Below are 15,163 nucleotides of genomic sequence, written 5' to 3' on the forward strand. Positions count from 1 at the left end.
AGCCTGGGCTCAGCCTGAGCCCAGAACCTCTGCCTGTTTTGTTGCTGCATTAATGGAGTGGAAGTGTTCCACCACCCCTCTGCATCCTGGAGACACAGAGCTGCTGCACGTGGTAAGGCGCTGAGTATGGGCCACTCCCCCGAGCTTCGTGAACACAGCAACCCAACGGTACCCTCACCCACCTTCCGTTATGAGGCTGAAGCATGTTCTTTCCCAGCCCCTCGCTCCTGGTCCCCGCCCGCTCCCCAGCCCTCTGGAACTGGTCTCTCTGAACAGCCTCCTTGCTCCCGCCTCCTGATCTGAGTAGCTCCCCTGTGGCTTTTTCAGGCGACTAGAGCACCTATGACTACTTCGAGTGCAGAAGGCATGGTGTTCAGATGTAGGCTGGGCAAAGATGGTTTTTCACAGATGGAGAAACAGGCGTGGGGGGATCAGCTAGCCTACTTCTCGTCAGGACCCCCAGGTCTTCTCTCTCCACCCTGCATTTTGTATCCCACTCTCAGGAGGAAGGCAAACTATCTGCCCTAAATCGCTCTTCCATCCTCCCTGATCCAGGCCATCAGCATAGTATTAAAGAATAAAATTTGAGGGGAAACAAGATTCACTTTTATTTCCACAGAGAAACTCCAAAGTAGGAAGCTCCTCTGAAGAATGTCACAGTGACTTGAGGTCACAAAATGGAGTAGATAAAGAAAGTGGCTGGTGTATCTGATGAGGCTGGTGGTCAGGAGATGACACAGTGGGGTGGGAAGAAACAAGGGACACGCAGACCAGGTCCCTGACCTAGACGAAGCAGGTGTCAGCACCCAGCCCAGGCCGGGCACGGGGAGGCTGGGGCAGGGGTGCAGGTGGCTCCTTGACGACTGATGCTTCCCAGGGCCTCAGCCATGACTGGAGGTAGTTTTCTAGAAGAAAAGAGAAGAGCAAGTGGTAGAATGTGGCCACTCCCAAATCTGTTGAGGCCAGCGTCCTTTCGCCCAGCTCCTGCGCCCCCGTGGCTCCTCCGTGTCCCACCCATTTCGGCTGCGGCTCGGCTTGCTTTTGCTCGTCCCTGAGGTGAATTTTGTGGTTCTGCCAGGTTAACCTATCGCCTTGTCCCCACTGGCGACTGCCTTCCTCCTGCCCATGAGTCTTTACTCCTGAAAGGCGCGCCTCTCTCCAGTTCCCCCGTAGGGTTCCTATCCTGTCCCCTCGTAGGGTTCCTATCCTGTCCCCTCTCCTTAGCGTAGTGCGCCATCCTTCTCCTCCTCAGCTGCCTCTGCGTGGTCCCTCCTCTGTTGGGCCTTCACCCAGCACCCAGAGCGTGCTTTACGAGTGTCCTCCATCATTTTCCTGTGAGTCTTTCTCCACACTGGGGTCTCCTCCCCCTTAATACCTTGAGAGCATCACCCAGGGCAAAGGAAACGTCAAGACGCCAGCCCTCCCCTGGGTGATGTGCCTCAGCTCCTGGGTGCCTCAGCTTTGCGCAGCTCACTGCGACACTCACCACCAAAACTTCACCCACTGCAGCAGGCCAGGTTGCACCCGGGAAGCCTGCGGGACAAGGAGAATGTCTGAGTGGACATGGCACTGTCCCCTGCATGCCCTCTGGCCTCAGACCCCTTCTCTCACGAGCAGGATTTTCTTGCCCCAATACTTACCGAGGAAGAAATCGTGACTCCTCCCTGTAAAGAGAAGATCAGAGAGGTGATGTGGGGGCTCCAGTGACCTCTCTGCACTCTGCCACGGCCTCAGGTCTCAGGAGGCCCCAGTGGCAGGGTCAGGCTCAGACCAGGATTATCCCAAAAGCCCTTTGGTAGGGCTGCAGACATTCAGCCCGTGGTATTTTTTTCACAGCAGATTTATCATCCTAAGTACATTTTACCCAAGATGATACCGAATGTGGTCCCTGAGCACACACTGACCAAGGCGAGTGAAGGAGGGCAGGTTAGTCTCCCTCTGCTGCTGGGTGGATAGACGTTGGCCACAGATGATTGGCGAGAGGACACTCGTAGGTGTATTAACTGCATCTTACCTCCTTTCAGTCAGCGAATCCTTTCTGATCTCTCAGTGGAAGCCCTCCCTCACTCCTCCCTCGAGGGCGGCACTCTATTGTTCTGAGAGATGGAGGGAAATAGCGCCCCGTCTTCTTCGACAGCCTCATTAATATTCAGCACATTCGTTTACTGAATTTATAAGATTGCCTTCTTTGCAACTGAACAAGACAAATCCTCAAATGTTTTTCCTGTTATTTCCTTTGGGGAAGGAAGCATTTCTTTTCCCACCAGCCAGGAGTTCCCGGGCCAGCTTCCTGTAACTGCTAGCGTGCCCTCCTGCCCCCGAAAGGTGAGCAGTTAGCGAGACGGAGAGGGCCACTGTGAAGGAAGGCCATTTGCCATGTGTCCTGTGATGTTTTTGGTGCCGTATATTCCTCGTGAGAGGTTGTTGGTTCCTAGTATTCTCCGTGGCAAGTGATGTGGCCACTGCTCCCTTGTCACCTTTTCTGAGTGGGTGGGTGTGAAATGCCTTGAACCCTCCCCTCCATTTCCAGACTACCGTCGGGGAGCCCCAGTCTCCCTACAAAGAGGGGAGAGGCCTGCCTTTCAAAGTGAACAGGACTCGGCCTCAGCTGACCTGCGCAGAGGACCCTGGCAGTGAAGGCTCCCTCCCTTGCCCCCCATTCCGTGCAGACCCCAGGGCCGGGGGAAACAGGGCAGTGACAAGTCTTACCTTGGCAGGGGTCTTGGCATACTGCCCACCAGGGACAGTAGGATATGCTTGCTGGTTATAATTGTTCTGCGGAAGAAAGCAGGGGGGTAGTGGGTGGTGGGGGCAGGAGAGAAGGGAGGAGGCATTTTGCTCTGGAATAAACCCCCCACCTCCTGCCCTGGCTGGCCCCTTCTCAGAGCCCCTGCCTTCTCTCCTCCTTGGGTCTCCTCCTTCGCCAGTCAGAGCCCGCACCCTCCCCTCGCTGTATGGGCCTAGTCCAAATGGCCCTGCCTCCTCCTTCCCTGGGCACCTCTCCCAACTCCTCAGTGTTGCCTGGGAGGTGAGGGAAGGAGACCAAGGAGAGAGGTGAGGTCTAAAGTGGGTGGCCGGGTGACAGGTATCTTACCTTAGAAGTTACAGCTACCACGTCTTGCCGTCCTGAGCCAGGCTGGGAAAACTACAGAGTCGGGGGTGAAGGAGAGAGAATTTCAGATTGGCCAGACCCGGCACAAGACAGAGGGACCAAGAGCCTTCAAGGGCCATCTGAGAGCAGAGAGACTCACCTGGCCAGCACCATCTGCCCTCTTCTGGAGCGAGGTCGCATCGGCACCCTGGACGGGAGAGGGAGCTGTGGTTAGGGTGTCCCCGTGGCACTTCAGGCCTGACCAGGCTCGCTGCCTGGGCTCTGCCCTCATTTTGGACCACCAGGGTGGCACCCACCCCTCCCCAGCCCTCTCAGTGGTCTGTGATACGTGCTACCTCCAGAGAAGGCGGTGAGCCTGGAGTAAACTGATAGCCTAGATAGGTAGAGGACAGATTTCCACACTCGGCGTCGGGGAGTGAGGGCAGAGAACAGGTTGGGTGACACCACCCCCACCCGTGCACCTGGAGCGTTGACAGGCTGGCCTGAGATGCAGCTGGAATGACACCAGAGCGGCACCCACACAGGCTCCCGGGGCAGACGCAGGTGCCTCCGCCCCAGCCCACCTTTGTGACGTTCAACCCTGCTCCCCTCATAGGCCCTTCAGTCCCTGTTCACAATGCTGTTCTCTGCAGGGGCCTGGGAAGGGTGGATGTTACCCGCAGAGGCAAAGTGTAGTGCGTTAGGATAGCTCTGGGTCAAAGGGGAGAAATACAAGAAAGCAGATGAAGCCACCTAAGACGCACCGCAGAGGCACTTGCCACCAACCCTCTCCCCCATCAAGGCAAGGAGAAAAGTCTAAGAGTAGGAGAAAAAACGTTGTGATCCCACCATCATGGCTTCTCCACTAGGCGCCCCCCACCCCCGCCCACTCACAGCGCCGGGATGTTCTTTCTAACTCTGACTGAGCTCTCCACCTTCCCCATACCTGGCCTTCAATTTTAACCCCACTAGTAGCCCTGACACTGAGGTCACAAACTGGTTGACCACAGGCCTCCAGACATTTTTTGCTCAGTCTGCATTGTTTCATTAAATCAGTTGCAAACCATTAAAAATCAGATTTCTAGCTTTTCCTAAAGAATCAGATGACATGGCCATACTGGTCCTGCATGAGCGCATGACAACACTCAGCTGGAGGGCCTGGACCTCCACCTGTGCATGGCCCCACCTGTCCAGCCTCACATGCCTGGCCCACGTGGACGAGTGAGTGGGCAACCCTGCCTCAGTGCCCAAGGGGCCCGGTTTCCAAAGGCCACTGGCCATGGGGCCTTCTGCAGGACCCAGAGGTCCTGTCCATCTTTCCCAGAACCCAGATATTCAGAGCCGCTGTGACCGCCTGCCCTTGACGGTGACCTGACTCCCACCCCCGTTCACACTGCCCTCCTGTTTCCCTTCAGCTTTCCTCCCAGTGCCCCCTTTCCAGGCCTGAGAGTTGACCCCAGCTGCGGGTCCCTCCCTCTTCCCCGCCTCCTGGTCCCCTCCATCTGCTCACCGTGTGGTACCCACCCAGCTGTGGCTCCCCCCGAGCCAGGCCAAGGCCAGCAGGAACAGCAGCAGAGCGGAGACCGTGGCCACCTTCATGTTCCTGTGCCTGTGAAGGCCCCAACCTCGGCCTTGGTTTTTATCCTAGGGAGGCCCTCCCACTCTGTCCTTCTTCAGTGACTCACAGCTTCTCTCTCCCACCCCACCTCCGCTTAGCGCTTAGCGTTGCATGAAGGAGGGAAGTGGGAAGGGAGGGAGGCACGATCCCCCAGCAGGCAGGGCCAGGAAGTGGGATGGAATCTGCACGCCATTGCCGCGGGCAGGGACGTGAGCTAAGCTTGCTGACCCCGAAACGAGAGGTTCTGCCGCCTTACCTCAGTGATTGCTTTCCAGTTCAGGAAGGGAGTGTTGTGTTTGAAATTCTGGAGGGAGAAGGAGAGATGGTGGACCACAGGGAGACAGAATCCAGAGGGTCGAGTGTGGCAGCTTGTTGGGAAAGATTCAAGGTCACGGGCAAGAATGGGCTTTGGAGCCCGGGTGTGGTTTGAGGTTAGATGAAGATGAGCATACAGGAAGTGGAGGGCGTAAAATTTGAGATGGTATTGGGAATGAGATTTGGGTGAGATCACTCGTCTCAAAAATGAAAAGAGGGGAGATCTTGTGACAGGTAGGCTAGAGCTGAGGGTGGCTGCCTTGAGGGAGCTGTGGAGAGGGATGGGATGACCAGGATCCCCAGTTCTTCAGAAAATGAGACTTCTCCTACCTCCCAGAGTCTGCTGAAGTAGAGGAGGGCTCGAGTGCTGGGGGGCTGAGTGTGGTCCTGTGGATGAAAGGTGGGGATCAGGTTAGTGGGGAGCCGGACCCCCTGCTCACCTAAGCCCCTACTCCTGCTGCCACCATTGCTCAGCCTCCAGAAATTTCCCTGCGACTAAGGTTTGGGGGGAAGCTGGGTGTCTTTGGGGACACCGGAACACTGTTTTTGGAAATAAAGGGAGAGAGAGGCTAGATCTCTGGAGCCACTGACCAGCCCTCCCTGCCCCAGCGCGTGCACAGCGTCCTCCAGCCCCGTCTCCCAGCCTCGGGCAGAACCTAACTGTAGCAAAACCTCCAGAGCTTCCCGCCTTCCCCTGCCAGGCCCCCTTCCCCCTGTTTCCCAAAGCTACGGGCTGAAGTCACCCCTTCAACCACCCTGGACCAGCAGTGGAGACGGAAGAAAGGAGCAGAGACCAGGAGTGTGGGCAGCTATTTATTTCAAGGGCAAGGGCTGGGATTAGAGGTGAGATAGTGGTGTTTTAAGGAGGGGTGGGGGTCCCATCCATCTGGTAGCTCCTTGTCTGAAGGTCATGGGGTGCGAAAGCTCCTCTGGTCCTGGGCAAAGAGATAAGTCCTCAGGGGGAGCTCAGGGACAGGAATTCAGGGAGTGGGGGCCCAAGGCAAGGGTGGACTGGACCCCTGCTCCAGGAGTCTGCAGGGACCTTTTTGCCCACGGCTGTCATCCAGTCAAATCCAGATATTTTGACATGGGTTTGAAAACCCCCATACTTGCCAAGAATGTTAGGTTTTGGCCCCGCTGTGGTCACTCCTCACTCTGGCCGAAGTCCTCAGCTCCCTCCCCCACTGTGAAGGAGCTGGGGGTGGGCTCTCCATTCTCTTCTCTGCCCATCTCCTTCCTGCTCCATTTCCTAGATCTGCTCCTCTGGGAAGCCACCCCCAATGAATCCTGCCTCACTGTGAACACTTGCTTTCCTGATCCCTAGATGTACAAAAACATGTGGCTGCCTGTGCTGGCCCTCTGGCCAGTGTCTAGCTCTGCCGTCACACCCCCAGTTCCCCATGCTCCGGGACCTGGCCTCCCCGTGGTCTGCAGTAATTGTATACAGTTCTGTATGCCACAGAAACAGTCTACTGTGTTCATTTAGTTCACCAAGCCAGAACCCGGGGCAGCGGGGACCTCTGCATCTCCTGGCTTTCACTCCCCGCCTCATCTCCAGAAGGGCACACTGACTCTCCTGAGGTTTGGGCTGTCTCTTTGCCTCCCCGCCTACCACCACCCCGTTTCCCTCGCAAGTTTTGGACAACAGGGATGCTGGTCTTCATTCTCTTACGTTAAGGCTCAGAAACTCAGCTGCTCACGGGGCCAGTTGGTGGCTAAAATGACCCTGATGGGCAGGGGGAGTGTGGCGGCTGGAGAGCAAGCACCCCGTGGCTAGCAGCAGCCCTACTCGGCACTAGTCTGTAGTAGCCCCGTGGAAAGGGGGGCCCAGTGTTGCCACATTTTCCAAGAGAAGCCAGAAATCCAAGTCATGTGAGTCTCTCAATTTTTGAACTTTGTCAACCAATTCATAGTGTTCAACAAAAAAGAATGAATCAAAAAAGCCCATCAGAGGGCCACCAGTTGCCGCTTCTGCCTTGGTCTTTGTCTGGGTCGTCTGTCTGCCCTTCCCCCCCTCCTTCCAGTCCGCCTTCGACTCCGGAGGTACCTCTGCTACTCTGGTGTCACATCAGCCTGGCCAAGGGGTCCCCCGCAAGAGGAAGGGGCGGGCAGGGAGGAAGGAGGAAGGGGTTCTGGGCCCCAGCTGTCTGCTAAGATGAGGTACGCGCGGGGCCCAGACTAACGCCTGGCGCCCATCAGGCACGGTACGCGCGGGGCCCAGACTAACGCCTGGCGCCCATCAGGCACTCGGCAGATCTTCACTTCCCTTCCCTTCTCTCCCGGGGTCAGTCCTCGTGTGGCCTGCTAGCTGCAGCTGACTACTCAGTCCGTCCCCCACCCTGGCCTCTGCCCCCTCTCTGGTTTCCCGAGGGTTAGGCCTACTTACTCTCCCCTTAACCTGCAGGCCTCCAAGCGGAAAGTGAGCTTCAGACACTCTGGTCTGCGTGTTGAGATTGAAAGAGGCCCCTCCTTGCTCTCAGCCCCCACTCCCAGCTCTTTCCAAATTCTCCCTCTCTTTCTAGGTCTCTGCTGTCCTTCCTCCTTGGTTTTATCTTTTTTTAGCACTGGCCTAAATGCTCTCTTAGTGGCATCGTCACTGTTTGCCTGGCTCACCGAGCAGAGGTTTACTTGCTTCTCTCAGTCCCTCGCCCACAAAGATCAGGATGGCACCACCTGCCCGCCCTTACCTTGTTTATGGCATCCCAGTTAATGAAACCCAGCTTGGACTTAAAATTCTGCAGAGAAAAGAAGGAGAATGGCTGAATTGGGTCATAACGTAATTGGTTCAGGGCCTCAGGACGAGAGGTCAAGGGCCACCGCTGACGGTCATCATAGAAAGAGGGCTTCAGCCTGTGGGGCCAGGGGGCAGGGACTTGGTTTTCCAAAAGAATGTGAGCAGCGTACTCTTGAGAACTCACCTTCCAGAAAGTGTCGAAGTTGAAGAGCCCAGGAGGCGTCTGAGAGTTCTAAGGAACCGATGAGAAATGGGGTGAGAGTAAGAACCCACTTTGAGAGCGTGCGGTGGTGGCAGGGGGTACGGGTGTCAGGCGGGGACGCGGGCATTGCTGGACACCGTGGTCCCCGCCCCAGGTGGGGTGATGCCTCCACTCACCAGCGGATCAGTTCCGCTGACAGCTTCACCTCCTCCGCTGGGCCCTTGCCTCTGGGAGGGGAAGAGAGGGACTGATGTTCAGGGCTCCTGCATCGTGTCACGCATGCTGCCTATCAACCTGCCCCCAGCCCACTCGTCTCTGCCTCTGCTCAAGCTCTGTGTACTCTCTGTAGAGACACCTTCTCCTCTTGTTTACACAGCACCTAAGACCCCACCTCCAGAAAGCCTTCCTGGGATGGCTCACCACTTTCTTCCTAGACTAACCCTACCCCGTCCCTTGAATCGTATTTATATTCTTGCTTCCTCCCATACCCTGCCCCTAAAACACTGCTGGTAGCTAATGTGTAGTCCTACTATGTGCCGAGCTCTGTGCCGTACCCTGCCACATTCCTGTGTGGAGATGTCTCCATTTTACAGACAAGGAAACGGAAACCTAGAGCTGCCAGCTTGCCTCCGCATCTGTCTCCATGTCAGACTCCAGTGTCTACGCTCTGAACCACCTTGGTCTGGTTACGATGCAGAAAGCTCTGCAGAACTGGGGGAGGTGAGCAAGTTAGGCTTCTGTCCCTGTTTTACCCAAGGGGAAGCCCAGGCTCAGAGAGGGCAACTGCCTTGCCTGGAGACACACAGATGACGAGTGAGACATTTGAACCCCCATCTTCTAACTTCTAACTACGTTCCCACTTCTCAACACTGCCTTCTTAAGTATGGCTTTTAAACATATCCCTTCGACCATTCTGTTATCTTTGTCTGTTTTTCTCCTCACTACATATTTAAGACTTTGGTATGTAAAAAAACTGGAAATAGACTTACAAACTGGGAAAAGTTTTCTTAAAACCTGTCCAGCCATAAAAGGTTAGTGTCCCTAACATTTGAGGAACTCTTCAGAGAGCCTTCTCAAGGTGGCACCCCCCACTGCCACCTTCTCCCCTTCGGGCCGCGCTCCTCGCCCTGCGGGAGGAGCGCCCAGCCCAGCAGCGCCAGCCTCACCCAGGAGCCGGTTACAAACCAGATTCTTGGCCCCACCCGAGACCTGCTGAATCAGAACCTACGTTTTCACCAGACCCTTAGATTCCTGCGGACCTGAGCATAGCGCTCTCTCTGTCAGCACTGTGCGTCTGACAGAAAGCCCAGATTTCCAGAGTAACTAGGAGGGAAATGTACACGTTCAAAACACTGTTTCAAAACTCTGTCGAAGGGGTCACCAAATTGTGTTTACTGGCTGGATGCAGGACATTTGAAAGGATGGTGTTTCTAAAAGGACTGGTTTCCCTACGATCTTCCGCGGCCCACCTGTGGTATAAAGTGAGGGATATGATGTGAGACTTGCGATGAATGATTCCTTTGCAGATGGGTAGTATTTTTAGGAGGTGCCTTTGGTTTCTTCCCCCTGCACTGTAAATTTCCCACAGACGGGGCTGGGATGGAGATAGCGCTAGGAGTGGGGCTGAGCAGAGTTGGAGTACGAGGAGGGGGTGCTGCTGCAGTGATGAATGCAGTCACCCCGAGTTTGGCTCTCACCTGAACCCCGGATCCCCCGGACACGTGCACTTCGTTGTTCCCTGGGTTGTCACACTATGGGAGGGAGAAAGAGAAGCGTTCCTCTCTGTCCCCACCCAGACGGCAATTCTAGCCTCCAGATTGCAGCATTTCACCCCAGGGGAGCCAGGTCCGCCCCACCCACTGCAGCAGGGGCGGTCCCCCCACATTCTCAGCCCCAGCCAGTTGTCTCTCCCCCATCATCCGACAGGCCTCAAGGCCCCTCATTTTCCTCCCACAGTTGGAGAGAGATCAGCGCAGGGGTGCGCTAGCCAGACACTCACCTCGGGTTTATTTCCACCTCCACTTCCGCCGCTGCTCTCCGAGGAAGAGCCTGCACTGTAGTCCTGCAAGGGCAAGTGAGAGTCCACGTGGGGTCTTAAGGAGACTTGGGAGGGGTCAAATAGTTCCAAGCACTGTTATGATTTTTTAACCCTCTCTCCCCAACCTCCCTACCTTCCCATCTGTAGCCAGTCGGTCACTGAGAAAAGTTATTTGGAGCACAGAGAAGGCCGGGTGTGGCCCAGTGCATTTGGAAACACGGGATGGTCTGGGGACTCTGAGCTGCTGCCCCCCAGCCCCCACCGCTCTTCCCCACCGCCTGCCAGGGTGGGAGGGCCTCGGGCGTAACTTCATCAGAGCCATGACCCTGGCTCCTGGGGCTCATTCTGCCCTCCTCCTGCCTCGCCTTACCCCACACCCTGTCTTGGAACCTAGAAAGGGGAAGGTACCCCTAGAATCCTTCACCAAGAGCCTGGGTAGCTGCTTTGATCAAAATTCCTAGAATTTTCTAAGGGTCGGTCCTAGCTGGGGGGGAAAGCGGGTCGTACAAAGAGCAGTAAATTAAAACAGCTTGTGTTATCTGGCTTGTTCTAGTTCCTTCCCTCCTCTGGCCTGATACCTTTCCCAGACCGCTGAGGAAGCCACGTGCTCCTCTCCGCAGGCTGCTTTCTTGGAGCTCCACCCTGATCGGGCTGCCAGGTTGTGGACCCCTGCTGGCCCTCTCGCCCATCTCATAGGGGCCTGGTGTGTACACCGTATTTATTAGTTCGTCTACACCACAGCTCTGTAAATGTCCCTAAGTCTCCACGTGTGCAAGCCTGCCCGATTCTCCTGGGAACTTCCCACACAAGTGTCATGTTTCTCTGTGCCCTCTCTCTTCTTCCCTCCGCCACCCCCTGCTCTAGTCAGATTTGCCAGTGGATACGACTACAGAAGTGGTTAGACGGGAGACAGAATATCTGGCTGTGAGGAGTAGAGATGAGAGGACGGAGTGCGCAGAGCCAGGCAAGGCGCTTCCTCTGCAACAGTGGAGTGCAGGTGTAAGGACACCTCGTGGTGGGGCTGGGAAGGTGGGCAACAGAAGCAGGACTCCCAAGGTGACAGCTGCCAGGGATGCCATCCACCCCGGGGCTGGCCACTTTCAGGAAGACCTTGGACTGCATCTGCCCAGCAGGGACCACCGGGGGCCTCAGCCCCATCTCTGCCTTCAACAGAGGAGCAGAACTCACCCGACTGGTCCCAGAACTGCCATCGCTGCTGCCACCACTGCTGCCACCGCTGCCGCCACTGCTGCCACCGCTGCCGCCACTGCTGCCGCCACTGCTGCCACTGCTGCCACCGCTGCTGCTGCCACCGCTGCTGCCGCCACTGCCGCCACTGCCGCCACTGCTGCCGCCGCCGCGGCCACTGCTGCCGCTGCCACCACTGCTGCCACTGCTGCCGCTGCCGCCACTGCTGCCACTGCCGCTGCCGCCGCTGCTGCCACTGCTGCTGCCGCCACCGCTGCTGCCACCACCACTGCTGCCACCGCCACTGCTGCCTCTGCCATTACTGCCACTGCTGCCACCACTGCTACTGCCACTGCTGCCGCTGCTGCCACTACTGCTGCCGCCCCTGCTGCCGCTGCTTCCCTGAGGGGCAAGAAGAGACCAGAGTGAGGACTAAAGATGGGAACGCCGAAATTACCTCCCTCCCTCTCCTTGAACCTGCCCCGTCTGTGGGAAGCGGAGTCCCTGTTCTCTCCCTGTGCAGGAGGCCACAGGTCACCCCTTCCTCTTACCCCTGAGGAGCCAGAGCTTCCACCTGAGCCAGATGGCGGGGGGTTGGTGCACTGTGGAGGGAAGGGGACAGGTGAGTTTCCAGACTTCAGTCAAGCCCTCGTCACAGGCCAGGCTCTCCTGCTTCCTGTGGCTAGGCTTTCTTTCCCAACGTGTTGCTCCCCATCCGTGGTTCATTTCCCCCCTCTCCCCAGCCCCTCCCCAGGCCTGTCTCCTCCCTAGCCAGTCTGTCTCTCCCACTTTCTCTCACATGCACCCAGACACCCTCTTCCGCCCCAGACTCCTCTTACCTCTATATGTGGGTTGCTACCTCTCAGTGAGCCGTAACCGGGCAGAGCCACAGCTCCCTGCAGAGAGGATGAGACTGAATGTGGACGTCCAGAAGGATGAGGGAGGCGTGGAGAGTGTGGGCTTGAAGGGAGAGAGGGGCCAGGCATCAGGCCAGGTGGTTATTTTACCTGAGCGTTGGTCTCCAAGTTGGATGACCCTCCATTGCCTCCATGACCCCAGGAGCCTCCCTGAGAGTTGGTTCCAAAGCTGCCATCTGAGCCTCCAGAGTGTCCATGGCCCCTGGGAGTACCTGGACTTCCAGGATTGCCCTGGCCATGGCTTCCGAGGTCACCCTGAGAGCCAGAGATGCCGTGGCCTCCGGACGGAGGCTGGCCATTGGTTTCCTGCAAAAACAAGATGCCTGCGCTTAGTGTGTGTGGCTGTCTCACTCTGCGATGGGAGAGGGCGGGCAGAGCAACTAAGATAGAGAGAGCCAGAGCAGGACGCAGGGAGAGGTGGGTGGAGAGAGGCCCCGAGGTGGTGCAGGCAGGATGCACAACGTGGGAGGAAACTAACTGCCCCAGACAGCCACAAATACCACACTATTTCAGCCTTTCAGCTGATTCCCAATTCTGCACCCAGCTGACCACAGCCTCCCGTTTCCACACAGGCTCCCAGCCACTCACCAGGGCACCGATACTGCCGGGCATCCCCTGCCAGGAGATGGGGGCAGCATCTATTCCAGGTCAAGTGATATTCCCAGCCTCTCTGCCAGCCTCACTCCTGGGGTTCCCTAGAGCATGGGCTGCGTCCCATCCCCATGGTGGATGGCCCCCCCCAACCCCATGGCCAAAAGCATCCCCCATCCCAGGGCTCATGGCCTCCCTGGCTCCAGAGCTGCCTGCCTCTCCAGCCCCTTGGCTCACGGCCTCCTTAATTCTGTGCCCATTGGCCTCCTCGATTCCGTGGCTAATGGCACTTCCCACCTCGTGTTCAATGACTTCTCCTACCTGGTGTCCGAAGGCCTCCCCAGCACCTGCTGCAGCGTCCTCCTCTCCACTCGGCAACGGGCCAGCGTCCCCACTGCCCAGGCACAGGGCCAGCAGGAGGCAGGCCAGCGACCCCTGTAACTTCATCTCTGCCTCGCTCCTCTCTCTTCTGGGTGTCTTCTTCCCACCCAACTTTACTTCTCCTTGCCCTTTCTCTTCCTCTGCGTGCCCTCCTCGGTCTTCTTCTTCCTTCTGACTTCTCGTTCTCCCTCCCTGCAGGTGTGCTGCCTTCTCTCTCCTTTCCCAGACTCCCCTGTCTTCCCAGAGTCCTCCTGCCACTACTCCTTATACTGCAGCTTGGAGAAGGGGGCAGGGCTGGGCAGCCTGGAGTCCCTCCCCCAGTGACTCAGGGTCAGCGTCTAACTGGGTAATGAGCCGTAATTGCGAGTGTGACACTCTTGTGTTGAAACAGAGAGGGAGCCCAGCATCAGGAAGAGAGGGTTAAACGGGATGAGACAGGTGCAAAAATGTTCCGATTTCCCAACCCCAGGAATTTGGGGTGCAGGGTGGGGGTGAAGGCATCTGAGGCAGCACGGTGGAGGGGACTTAGGAGTGAGGAATCACAGGCAGGACCCCACCAGGGGACAAGGGTAGGGAACCCAGAAGAATGAGACCCACCCTAGGCGTAAGCCAGCCTGGGTCAGGGGCATGAGAATGAGAGACAGCTGCCCTGTCTTGGCCTTTCTCACTCAGTTTCTGTCGGCCCTTGTCTCTCCCCCCTCTCTCCCCTCCCATACTGTCCCCTAAAGGTGACTGCCTTCACACTCTTCCACACCCTCTAGCCCACAGAGAGCCTGGGCGCTGTCAGCCCGCCCTCGGTGGGGACCCCAGGCTTCAGGGAAGGAAGTGGCCTCGACCCTGAGAGTGGTCATCAGGGCATCTCATTAGCATTTAGGCTGCTCTTGGGTGTGGAGCCGGAGCTAGGCGGGCCAGCCAGGCCAGCTGGGCCAGCCGCCCCCAGGGAATGAGTGGGAGGGAGAGACCTAGGGAGGGAGCGGCTGACCCAGGCATCCATCCTGTTTACCTGGCCTGCCAGGAGGGGGCTTGCGTGTGACCCAGGGCCTCCTGTGAGGGCTGGGACTGCAGTCGCTGACCCAAGCCCCAGCCTCCCCCAGGGGCCAGGGCAGCTGGCAAGGGGACAGGGGCCAGCACGAGGGCCAGAGCCCCGGGTCAGCCGCCGGCCCTCTCCCCGTCCCAGCTCAGGATGCAGAACTCGGGTGTCCTCCCCAGGGCTCAGCCGTGCGCAGCAAGCGTGGCCGCTCTCCAATCCCAGGGGCCCAGGACCTCCCACTTGGCACTGCCTCGCATGGCTGGGATTCAGCGCCCGGCTAGGAGGGGCCGGTTTCCATCCATCTTTCTCAATGCCTCCCAATCAGTCTCTCTCCACCCCAACACCCGCACCCCAACTTGTAAAGTCCAGCACCTCTTACCAGGTAAACACAATCTGCTTCTATCCCCCGCGGCTCTTGCCTCCCTGTTGTTCCTCTCTGACTCTGTCATGACGGTAATAATGGTGGCGGTAATCGCCATCATCATGCAGCTGCAGTTTATCAAGGCTTCCTATGTGCCCAGCGCTGGGCGAAGCCCTTTAAGGCTCAGGCAGCCCTGGGAGATCAACCTTGTTATGACCCCGTGTGTAGACAGGGGACTTGGGGCTCAGAGAGGACATGGCGAAGGTGTGGCAGAGCTGAAACCCAGCCCAGGCAGGCCTCACTCCCAGGCCCGGCTCCCGGACCTTCTGTCGTCTCAGGGCCTCAGACCTCCCACTTTGCGAAGCACGCTCCTTCTTCTCTGGGTAGAAAGGGTTTTGGTCTTGCCCCGGGACCATGTAGAGGGAAGAGCAGGAGTGCATGGGAGGCCTCTGGGGTGGGTGATGGAGACCCCAGCCTGAGCCTGCTGCTTCCCTCTCCCACAGGGCAGGCGGTAGGGCATCCCCGGCTCAAAGCTCCTTCCCACACTCGCCTCCCTGGCGGGACGCCACCTTCACAATGGCCCATGTCTGCCCTCCCCCTTCTCTGTTACTAACGTTGTCCTTGAAGCCAGCTTACTGTCTTGAGTATATTTTAAAAGCATACTTGATATCACTACTGTCAGTGGAAAGCCAGCATC

General features: G+C 57.6%; 1 protein-coding gene across 4 annotated transcripts; it reads right to left on the reverse strand.

Moving 5' to 3' along the window:
• Window positions 1-590: 590 nt before the first annotated feature.
• Window positions 591-13,313, reverse strand: DMKN (dermokine). 4 transcript variants are annotated; one of them, XM_087422205.1, is made up of 19 exons: window positions 13,016-13,313; window positions 12,194-12,409; window positions 12,026-12,082; window positions 11,738-11,788; window positions 11,187-11,588; window positions 9,960-10,022; window positions 9,658-9,711; window positions 8,137-8,187; window positions 7,943-7,990; window positions 7,712-7,759; window positions 5,355-5,411; window positions 4,966-5,013; window positions 4,602-4,700; window positions 3,252-3,299; window positions 3,095-3,145; window positions 2,710-2,775; window positions 1,641-1,664; window positions 1,487-1,533; window positions 591-905 (listed from the first exon to the last, which is right to left on the reverse strand). In XM_087422205.1, coding segments are annotated over exons 1-19 (1,557 nt in total). In that variant the 5' UTR covers window positions 13,142-13,313; the 3' UTR covers window positions 591-904. The 4 variants fall into 4 exon arrangements, 3 of the variants coding, with proteins under 3 accessions (XP_087278331.1, XP_087278332.1, XP_087278333.1); XM_087422206.1 differs by lacking the exon at window positions 4,602-4,700 and having other exon boundaries at window positions 13,016-13,311; XM_087422207.1 differs by lacking the exons at window positions 4,602-4,700; window positions 4,966-5,013 and having other exon boundaries at window positions 13,016-13,311.
• Window positions 13,314-15,163: the final 1,850 nt, after the last annotated feature.

Source organism: Ceratotherium simum, chromosome 33 (assembly GCF_057802395.1).
Source record: "Ceratotherium simum simum isolate JZ-2026a chromosome 33, ASM5780239v1, whole genome shotgun sequence".
Lineage (NCBI taxonomy): Eukaryota > Metazoa > Chordata > Mammalia > Perissodactyla > Rhinocerotidae > Ceratotherium > Ceratotherium simum.

Excerpts from the sequence above, each read along its gene's own strand:
- DMKN (XM_087422205.1), bottom strand. The coding sequence starts at position 13,141 with ATGAAGTTACAGGGGTCGCTGGCCTGCCTCCTGCTGGCCCTGTGCCTG. Across the intron at positions 11,789-12,025 it reads GTAGCAACCCACATATAGAG|TGCACCAACCCCCCGCCATC; the intron begins GTAAGAGGAGTC and ends TTCCCTCCACAG. Across the intron at positions 11,589-11,737 it reads GAAGCTCTGGCTCCTCAGGG|GGAAGCAGCGGCAGCAGGGG; the intron begins GTAAGAGGAAGG and ends CTTGCCCCTCAG.